Genomic DNA, 11,294 nt, shown 5'->3' on the forward strand with positions numbered 1-11,294 from the left:
TTTGAATATTTGCTGGGTTCTTTGGAGCTGTAAGGAGTGTCCCTTCCCTGTACATTGACCCTCGTGTTCCACATTCTGAGCATAAAAGAGCAACAATCTGGTGTTCACTTGGCCTAGGCTCCTATGAGATCTGTTTTACAGTCATCTTACAGAGAGAGGAGAGAGAGGAAGGAGAGGAAGGAGGAGAAAGGGTGGGAGGGAGAGAGAGAAAGAGAGAGAAATTTTTTTGTAGTTTGGAACTTAGTTCTACAGCTTGTCTTGTGTAGAAAAGCCGTAAGATCAGAGTCGGTCAAGGGAAAAGGTAAGAATAGAATCCATCCATTTGAAAATACAGTGTGGTGCCACGTGCCTTTAGTCCCAGCACCTGGAAGGCAGAGGCAGTGGATCCTTGTGAGTTCATATTGTCACCAAGTCCTATAGAAACAAGTCTTTAGTTGGTCTAGCTGTTCCTCAACAGTAGAAAGTGTGGCATAGCCCTGTGACTTTCAGTTAAAAGTTTCCAGAGCAGTGTGCTGGTGTTACATAGCATTCAGCTCCAGGTGTCGTGGCTAGGGTATTATTCATTTTAACTGGGAGCCGTTTTTCCATTGTCTTTCCTTCTTCCAAAGAATAGGGATTAAGAGCTACCCTTTGTGTGGCGAAACTTATACCACATATACCCAGTCTACTAAAGCCAAGAAAGGCCCATGGATTAGTCTCACTTAAGACCACTTGGGGACAGAGGTGAGATAGATTGCTACAGCTGTCACTAGGAGTGATTCCAGCCTACGTCTTTTAATTGCTTTATACCCTTCTTAATTGCTATTTTACACATTCTGATTAATTATGGCACCTTTTATTTTAAAGCATGCTGGAGGCCAAGAGTAAGAACTCTTTGCCTAGAATGTTTAAGGCTGTGGGCTCAGTCCTCAACACCACAAACACACTACCAACAAAACATACAAATATCTATCGGGGTCCACGTAGGATGTTTATCATCCTGTCCTTGACATTTGTTGATGGAGTCTGAAATTTCGCTAGAGTCTTGTGTATAATACCATCAGTTTTGAAGCTGCAGACCTAGCTTCGTAACATTCACAACATGAGGAACCGTAACTTTCCTCAGCAGAAGACTCATTTTCTGGATGATCATATTGCTGTTGCCCCCAAGCCCTCCATCGTCCTCAGATAGGAACGTTGCTGGTCATGCAGCACAGAGAAGCCACCAGCTCCTGTAGTCTACGTGGTGTCGACAACTTTTTCCTGTAAACATTTTCTCTAGAACTAGACTGAATGTTCAAATGATTAATACGTGCGTGTCTTACAGATCTTCCTCTTTCCTGAAGATGCTTATCAACAGGAACAGTTAGTTGAGGTAGATTTCTCCCAAACACTTGAAGAGGATTCAGAACCCTGAGAGTTTAACAGTGTAAAATACATAACCAGGTATATACCGCAGAATTGAAGCAGGCCAGGAGTTTGTTCCATAATAGAATAATTGATGTTTCAGGCACATTTTATCTCAATTTTAAACACAGGAATATTTGTTTCAACTCACTTTCTTCTATTTATCTTCTTTTTTTCTTCAATGGTTTTCTTCCATTCCTAAGAAATTGGAGTAACACAGTGTACCTTAATAAATGCCTTTGCCTTGAATCTCTATTTAAAAAAAAGGGGGTGTGTGTGTGATTGAGAGCTCATGACCTAGTTAAGGAGGATATTCTTTGCCATCAGTAGCTAATGGTCACCCAGAAAAAAAGCGGTAAGTTTGATGTTCAGTTGAAATCACCTTAATTTTTAGAAGCTGACAAACAATAGTTTGCATTCTTTGTTTATATTTTCTTCTCATGAAGTTTCTTTTAGTTGGGGAAGGATGCCATTCTTGTTTCAAATTCTGACTTCTAAATACTGAGAGGTCAAATTTGCTCAGATAGGAGGGGAAACAGTCATTTGGAAAAGAAACCATTGCCTTTGAAAGTTTAATGGTTCATGATTTACCAAAGAATGATACCCCAGACTCAAGTATTATGTAAACATAGAATGTTTTATTCTGCAGAAGTCCAGCATGCTAGGATCTCCCATTACCAAGGTAGAGAGACAACCAAGTGAGCTCACAGGCCTGATTTAAAGCACATTAGGGGATTCTGGGGTAGGTGACGTATATCTTGCTCCATCTCTAGGGACATTCCATTACTGGGATGTGGGAGCTGAGGTCTGGAAACTTTGCTGAGGAAGTAGCCGAGGAAGTCTAGAAACTGTTGTATTGTCCTTACCTCAGGCCAGGTAGTGGGGCAGGTTCTGAGGGCAGGGCAGTTTCTGACTAGCTGCCTGAAGCCTGTTTTTTTTTTTTTTTTTTTTTTCCCCTAGTAACTGGCTTGTCTGGGTTTGTCTGGACTTACCCAGTTCTTAATTTGAAGCCTGACATGGAGTCAGGCTAGCCTTCTCAAAAGTATGTTGTGAATTGGCTTACTTTGGGGTAAACACACCAATGAGACAAGATGTGGATTATGACGTTGCCCACTGTTGATGTGACTTGACTGTGAGGCACTTACCACTCCAATGGGAGTAGAGGTGTAGGCCTGTTTCTCTCACTGCCCAAGACTCCTACACTAGAGCAAGTATTTACAGTCCTTAAGAGCATAGAAGAGTGACCGAATCCTTACCAAGTTATCTTTACGTATCTTTACCTTTTTTGAAAGCAGAGGACAAAAAGGTTATAAAATGTTTTCAGTGTATCTAGTCGTTTATGTTGTTAAATGATTAAGGCAATTTCTTAAATGGCTTATGACACTGTCATTCAATAAATTTATACATTTCAAGACAGTTTCTGATTATCTTTAATAGTCCAAGGTCTGAAGATGTAGCTCAGTGGGGAATCCTTGTCTGTCATTCATGAAGCCTTGGGTTTGATCCCTAATACTATACAACCATATTCATAACTGTTAGAAAATTCTGAACAATGCAGGCCTGCGAGCTCACTTGGTTGTCTCTATCTTGGTAACGGGAGACCCTAGCATGCTGGACTTCTGCAGAATAAAACACTCTGTGTTAACATTGATGTGTCAGCCAGCTAACACACTTAAGTTTCAACTCCATCCTGACACATAGGTCATGACAGCACCTGAATGAGAAGGGACTGTTCCCAGTTGTGGCTGCCTCATTGAGCTCTTTTCAAATTGGAAGCTTGCTGCTTCATTGAATAACTGCCCCTGTTTTCCCTTAGCTCATTATCCAGGTGTCTAAGCTCTCAGTAGTAAGTCTTAACCATTTACTCTATGAACACAAAGGTGTACTTTCTCAACTTTAAGGGCTCGATAAATAGTTCCTCCATCCCATTTTGATTAGCTAGACACTTGTATTTTAGTTTTAGATTATTTTATGTGTATGAGTGTTTTGCCTGCACAAGTACACGCATGCCTAGTGCCCATGGAGGATTTCCTGAAACTGGAGTTATGGATGGTTGTAAGCCATAATATTGGTGCTAGGAACTGAGCCCTCAGCAAGAACAGCCAGAGCTCTTAACCTCTAAACCACCTCTCCAGCCCCTCAGGATATTCTTAATGACCTCTGTTAAGATCTCTTATATATCCCACTGATGCTTTTTTTTTTTCTGTCTTGAGAGAATATCTGTGACGACAAGGGACCAAGCAGTTTTCACTGAATTACCATCTTCCAGAGGTCTTAGAGCCAACTTTGTTTGCTCTTTTTCTAAATTAATATAGAATAGTGGTTTAACTCTCTTTATTTAATGATAGCCTAAATGGGAAAGGTAGTCTGCATTAGGAGTGCAGGGACAGTAGAGTGTCAGAGAGAGGGGATGACAGGGGATGGAAAATGAGCAGGAAACTGACATACAGAAACCATCTTCCTTACCCCAGTGTGGTAGAAGCAGTACAGAGTCCATGTTGACACAAGGTCCTGTGCCTAGTCACCCTGCTGGGCTGCAGCATGGTCCCTCTGTCCCTTTGTATCTCTTGCACTGAGGCCACATTTGCTTTCACCCCACTTCTCTTAATGGCAAACCCCTTTAAATTTTTTAACGTGCTTGCCACAGATGCCTCCATTACTTTTATTTTTTGGACCTTTGGCTGTCATTTAACTCCAAGTCAATCCGAACGTCCCACTAGTCGGCCAGCACACGTGCATTTTACTAGGTCAGCATCTGCTAGACTCAATGTCATGGCATCCACCGACCTACAAATGCTGTGCTCATCGACGAAGTCCTGAGCTGCGGCAAGGCGTCTTCATATGTAAAGGAAGCTAACAAGAGGAAGTTTGCTGCTAGGAACAATCGTAGAAATGGCCATGAGCCTGAAGATCTGGGGAGGTGTTATGTGAAGAATGGCATTCCTTCTAACAGTTATTTTGGGAGGATTTCCTCAGGGAGGTGCCTTATCCTTATACACTGCTCTCACCACACAGCAGAAACTGGCTGGTGTCACTGCAGTCAGGTGCTGGCTTCCACTTCGGGCTTTGTTTTCACAGGAGCCTATCAATAGTGCTCATCGAGATATTTCTGTTCTCCAGTGCCCTTTAGTTCCCCTAATGTTTGGTTCTCGTACTGTTGAAAGACTAAAAGCATTGGTAAATCCAGCCAATGTAACCTCCAAATCTATGAAGGCATGATGCGCAGCTCACGTCAGCAGGAAATGATGGATGTCAAGCATTTCATTGATGAGCCCCGACCTCCAATTGGTTGATGTCACTAAGAGGCCTTGAGTAGAAGCTCACCAGAATCATTGTAGACCATAAACCTTTTCCCATGACTGATCATAAAACTTCTAATGTTTGCATTGTAAAAATGCATACCAATGATACAGACTAAATGATGTCTCCCTTGGGAAATGTATGAACCTTTTAAGTTTCTATGCATATATTTGTATTATACCATTCAGAATATACTAGTATTATAGTAAGTAAGTGAAGCAACCAGCTTCTTTGTCTCAAATTAATTCAGCAAAATAAGATAACACCAGCAGAGTTTTATTACAGCATTTGAAAATTACTGGTATGCTCTCTGAAAATGTGTTCAGGCCTAAACAAGCTGTAAAGATGTGACTTCTTAATTCTGTGAGTTAGACTATAGTTTTACTCCATGATTGTTCAGTCACCATGCCGTGCCAGTATTTTTATGTTTGTATTCATATATACGTGACTGTAATGCCTAAGAAACTAATCAGATGATATTACATTATCCCTAATAATAGGGGTAATGCTTTTAAGTGTCAAAAAGTAATACTACTCTCTTTAATTAATGGCCCTTCTATTGGGGAACCATGCTTTTTTTTCCCCTTCTATATAACTTTTCTCCTTTCAAGAAAAAAAATTGGTAGTTTTATGATTTTCCATGGAAAACTACTATTGCCTCTCTGTCATAAAAAAACAATCTGTCACTATATTATTTTGACATTTTGAAACACAGACATACAGTATTTCCAATCTAGGTAATGTGAAAAGAAACCAAACATTATTTAAGCTTACATATTTCATATAACTGCACCTCAATCCAACTTTAGGCTGTAGAGTTATCAGAATCTTCAGTCCTGGTAATAATTCTGTGGTTTTATTTTTATGTAAAAAACTTAAAGGGTAAATAATATCTTGGCATGTTTAGAAATACTTGTGACTGGTTTTAAAATATTTCTTAAACATCTTATAGCAGATTTTAAGTTTACATTTTCTGTACATGTTATGCTTAAAACCAAATACTGTTCAAGATGAACAATCAGACTTTTGTTTTATTTTTACATACTAATTTGAAATTTTCATCTTAAGTAAAGGAACTTTTGATAATCATTCTTCTGTACACACATTAAAATAACAATTATTTGATTTTAAGTCATCAACACGTTCAAAATACTGGTGAAAATTATTTAATTTATAGGTAATAAGGACTGGTTAGAACCCACATATATAAAACCCATATTTATAACTGTTACCACATAGTTGAATATGTTGCAGAAATTATGGCTATTTCTGAACAGTTGCTTTTCCCGCTGTTTTCCATCTGACCAAGAAGAAGCATCTTTATAACGGGTGCTGACTGATACGGAGATCACTGTGGTATGTCCTGGATAGAACGCTAACAGTGAAGCCAAATGTTTATGTCTGGATTTCAAACATTTTCAAACAGTCATTTACTATTTTGCTTTACTTTGACAAACATAAATTTGCTTCAGTTATTCTATCTGTGAAGATTTATTTGGGATAAGAAATATTCCATTGAATTTGTGTGCTGTAATGTGGGAAAATGTTATGTTTTTCACAGTTTCTATCAATGTGAAATAAAATTTAATTTTGGCTTTAAAAAAAAAAAACACACAGTGGCCGGGCAGTGGTGGCACACACCTTTAATCCCAGCACTTGGGAGGCAGAGGCAGGCGGATTTCTGAGTTCAAGGCCAGCCTGGTCTACAGAGTGAGTTCCAGGACAGCCAGAGCTACACAGAGAAACCCTGTCTCGAAAAATCAAAAACCAAACCAAAACAAAAAACCACACACAGTAAGCCAGAGTACATGAAGTAATTTATTGATATTGGTTAAGATCCATTATATACAGGTAGAAACCATCAAAATTGTACAAAGAACCATTAAGAATATAGATACCATTTTATAGACAAAACAACTGGAAAATATTTTAAACAGACAATATATAATTATGAAAAAAGGAGAACACAAATTGTTCTACCAGACAGATTTCAGGCTTTTTAAAAGTCTGCTGTGCAGATCTTAAGTTGAAAAAAAATCTGTTTAATGTAGTCACGGGGTTTTAAAAACATTAGGTATAAGATAAAAATGAAGTCTTTTCCTCTCACGGTAAAAGAGAGAGGAACCAAGATAATTTTACCATGAATCTATACAGTTTGAAAAATAATTTATATATCAAGCACAAAGAAAATTGAGGCTGCAAATGGTTCTGTAAACTAGGTATTTATGAAATGCAAATTGTGTCAGTTTTAAAAATTAGAAGTTGGACAGCCAGTAATGGACTATTCCCTTTACAGTACCACCACACCTCCACAGGCTTACCACCTGAGCTCCAAAGCTGAAGGTCTGTGTGCTGTCCAGGCAAGCTATCCTGAAAGTAATCAAGAAATTAAAACTAGCCTACTATCATCAGAAAATTAGGCACCAAGTTGGAGACTGTCTCCTCAGGAATGCAACCTCAGTGAGAGCAGAGCACTCAGTTAAGCAGCTGACAGATCTCCTTGTGAACACAGCAGAGGAAATCCACATAAGATGATCCTCCATAGAGTCCTTTATCTTCCACCAGGAACTGTCGGAAAGCCATCTCCCGCTGCTCTCGCTGTTTCACTATGATGAGCTAGGAAACCCGACAACAGCAGGTTAGAAACAGATTCGTGGGGAAGGTGCAGCTATCTCATTGTTTCAATCCCACCAAACATGGAGAAGTGTGGGGCCTGGGTGATGTGAGCATGCCTGTTTCTGTGGGTTTTTAAAAGGTGTGTGTGTGTGTGTGTGTGTGTGTGTGTGTGTGTGTGTGTGTGTGGTTTACAGGCAGTTATAAATCACCCGATATGGGTACTGGGAACAGAATTCAGTCTTCTGAAAAAGCAGTGTGTGCCATCTTACCAGCTCCATGCCTGTTACTTGGGAGACGAGAGAGACACTAACATTTAAACCCCAAAGACAATTTTAAGTGTCAAATTAACATGAAAATTTATCATAAGTAAATGCTATGGGAAAAAAAGCTTCTCACTGGCAGTCACTGTCACCTAAGTCTCAAAGGACAGGGTAGGTCAGAGAACATTCCATACTGGTACACAGTGTGCTGTATAGCAAAGAGACAGAGACAGCCCTACTACAGACATTTAAAAGGGTGGTAAGGGATTAGAGACAATCACCATAATAATGAGTTTGGGCCCTTTGCAGGACACAAGATGTGGGTCCACAGGAGGATGTGGGAGCCAACAAGTAGCAGTAGGTACATTAGTGAGAAGAAGGTAACTAGACATGGAGTGACCGCAAGTCTAGGTGGGTGGTGGCCAGAATATGAATAAGGGATAGAGATGAAACGGAGTATATATGAGAAAGAAACTAAATCACTCACTAAATTCACTGCTGAACCTCCCAGACAGGTAGTAATACACCTTGAGATCACTTCAGATTGCTATCCTGGTGTGCAATCAACCTGTCGTTTAAATAGCTGTTAAGAGAACAGGTAACAGCCAAGTCTGCCTTGGGTTTTCCATGTAATCAACTTTTACAAACTAAGGTACTGCCTAGCTGTACTTTTCATGTCTCTCACCTATGAGTAATGCATGTGTGCTTCACGTTATAAAATAATATGCTGAGACTTGCAAACAGGCTAAAAGCAGTCTTAAGATAGCTATCATGAATGTTGACAGCAACATATGGATACTGCTTGACAAACAATGTTAGTGATACTGTCATCACTGGGGTGAGTTGGAGTCAAGACTTAATTCCTTGTAAAACTCTACTGAAGACGCCCTCATTCCTTCCCCATGTGACACTTTCTGTGCTGTCAATAAAGAGAGAGGAAAGGTCTTTATTAGATAGGTACATACACAGAGCCAGGGACAGACAGATTCACAAGATCGCCTTCGGGCAGGTTGAGTCAGGCTCATACAGCAGACAGACAGGAGATGATGGAAGACATAGAAGAAGAATTCAGATCTGGGCTCATTAAGTGACACCAGGTGCTTTGTTAATTTTTTTTTTTTCCTTACGGCATTCCAACCAAGCACATTTTGGTGTCCCAAGTAAAGTATGTCTACTAAGTGAAATCTACATAGCAAAAGAGAAAGAGTCAGCACAGACTTCTCTGGAAGCCTGGTAGATAAAACTGATGCCTGCTGTGACCCACTTGCTCCAGAATGAAAGAAAAGAAAGGGAAGGGAATCCCAGAGACGAAGCTGCCTTATGAAAGAAGAGTTACTGGTTGTGGTGAAGAAGTGTAAGTGGGGAGGAACTCAGGGCAGGTAACGGGAAGGGACCTAACTAAACACAGGGACAGACACAGAGCCGGGAGAGCGGGGACTAAAAGAGAAGCATTTTCTGGGAACACACGATAGAGTGCCATGCAGCTGCCTCTGTGGAACTGGCATTGCTGAGTCCCTACTGTGGCCCTGGCCTTGTGTCTGTCCTGAGACAGCTGTGGGATGCTGACTAAATTAGCTGGCTCCTTCACCAGTTTGTAAAATGGGGAGGGGCATGGAAATGAAAGGATCAAGTGGAACGGGTAGACCATCATTCCTTACGGCTGTGACTTCTGTAGGTTTAATATGCTTCAGTCTGTTTATAGAGATATCACCCTGGGAAAGTCAGAGCAATCTAAAAGTACCAGTAGATGCATTTCCACGTAATACATCTGATAACTACTCCAGCTGCTTACGTTCTGGTCACACATCGGAATAAAGTTTACCCCTAGCTATTTATTTTATAACCAGTGTTGAAATGGCTTTAACTCAAGGGTTATTAGAGTAAGGGAGGAAAAGCAAAGGAGAGAAAAGCCTGGTTTTCCTTGGTAGGAGGGGTCATAAGGCACAGGATAACCTCCATGGCCTGACTCAGCTCTTCCTTGCCAATGGGCATGTGTAGGGTTATAGCCTCCACAGCTGTGATGAAGGAGACCACCATCACTTGATTAATCATGAGATATAACTATGAACATGCATTAAAAGGTTTCTGAAGAAATAACACTTGAAGGAAGAGGGGAAATTTTCATTTTACCTTCATTGAGTATGGCTTCTTTTGCTGGATGTTATTCATTATCATTCTGAGTTGTTGAGAGTGCGGACTTCCCACCTCTGGCAGCGATGTCTAAATGTAAGAGCACCACAATTTCAGTACAACGTGAGACACTTAGAACAGAAGCAGCAATATGAGACCACCAGAGTGTAGGTGGCATCCCTCATGTACCATATAGACTGCGTACTGGCTCAGTTCATTTACCTGAAAACTGAAAACGTGGGAAGCTAAACTATAAACCACTCATTTTATCAGCATACATTTCCACCGATGAACCAGTTAGCTCTTTCAGAAACAAAGGTCATGGCTGCAGTGTATTTTAGGAAGAGGGTATCTTCAGACCATCTCTCAGGAAGGTGATTAAGCTCTTTCAATGCCATATTGGGAGAGAAAAGAATGTCCCTTTCCCTTTTTTACCAAATTCTACAGCGTTCCCACATTAAAGTAACCATGAGGGCTGATTCCTTGTGGAGATTCTGCCTTTTTTTATTTCCATGACATCTGTGTAGCTTGTAAAACAGCACAGTTGCACTTGGAGTTCTTTCAGGTAAGACAGACAGGATGCTAACGCTGCCACCTTCTCAGTGAGAAGATACCAAGATGCAGTCAACACTCTGCCTGTGAGTTAGCCACCAGGGAGGTGAGGAAGCACCCCATACAGTAAAGCTTCAAGTCTTGGGGGAAATCACAGCCAATGTATTTCATAGTTCTGAGGAGGCAGAATATTCATCACTAATGCTCACACTCCATCCCTTGTGTATATTTTATGGTGTTACGGTGAATCATTTTATTCAAGATATAACATTAAGTATATAACACATATCCCAGAGTACCAAGTGAGTCTAAAAGTAAAGTAACCCTATTTGGGTCTTAGTTTTGTTTCATTTTTGGAAAGCTGGTGAGGAGGTATGCTAACACAAGCCCAGGCCCAGGATTCTTGCCCTATGGCTGAGAGACCCATGGTCTCATGTGTACTGAGGGCTTACAAGGATGTCTGTGCCAATGTTAGCTCTGACATTAGTGCTGAGTTTCCTAAGATATTTTGAAAACAGATATGTGTATTCACTTCTTTATCAACACACAATTTCTTTTGTCATGACTAACAGAAGAAAAGGGTTTAGGGTAGGGCTGGGGACACAATCTGTTTTGTGTGGTTTTTATTTTGTGCCTCATTAATCTTAGCATGTAGCAAAATACCTATGAAGGATTCTGAATGTTCTCCAATGGGCAGTTCATCAGCAAGGATGAAGAAATGAGTTGAAAACTAAATGCAGGCTCTACTCCTGGCCTCACCTCCAGAAGAACCTGCCTCTGGCTTCACTAGTTCATCTGGAGCACAGTGCTGCAGTAGCAACCTCACTGATGTATCAGGAAAAGGAAGCAGAGTGGTGGGCCTAAACTGCATACAGAGAACAGCCACTGGTGAACAACAGTGTGTGTGTGTGTCTGTGTGTGTGTTCATGTGTGTGTGTCTGTGTTCATGTGTGTCTGTATGTGTGTGAGTGTTTGTGTGTCTGTGTATGTTCGTGTGTGTGTCTGTGTGTTCATATGTGTATCTCTGTGTGTGTTCCTGTGTGTATGTTC

The 11,294-nt window shown here is 40.6% G+C and overlaps 1 protein-coding gene across 1 annotated transcript in view; it reads right to left on the minus strand.

The window, feature by feature from the left end:
* Positions 1 to 6,485: 6,485 nt before the first annotated feature.
* Positions 6,486 to 11,294, minus strand: part of Sec24d (SEC24 homolog D, COPII coat complex component) — a 95,200-nt gene continuing 90,391 nt past the window's right edge. Inside the window, exons 22-23 of the mRNA XM_028760472.1 lie at positions 9,693 to 9,782; positions 6,486 to 7,302 (exon numbers count right to left, since the gene is read on the minus strand). Coding sequence (XP_028616305.1) covers positions 7,162 to 7,302; positions 9,693 to 9,782 — 231 coding nt within the window. The 3' untranslated portion in view covers positions 6,486 to 7,161. The remainder of the gene's footprint in view (positions 7,303 to 9,692; positions 9,783 to 11,294) is intronic.

Source organism: Grammomys surdaster, unplaced genomic scaffold, assembly GCF_004785775.1.
Source record: "Grammomys surdaster isolate TR1022 unplaced genomic scaffold, NIH_TR_1.0 126531, whole genome shotgun sequence".
Lineage (NCBI taxonomy): Eukaryota > Metazoa > Chordata > Mammalia > Rodentia > Muridae > Grammomys > Grammomys surdaster.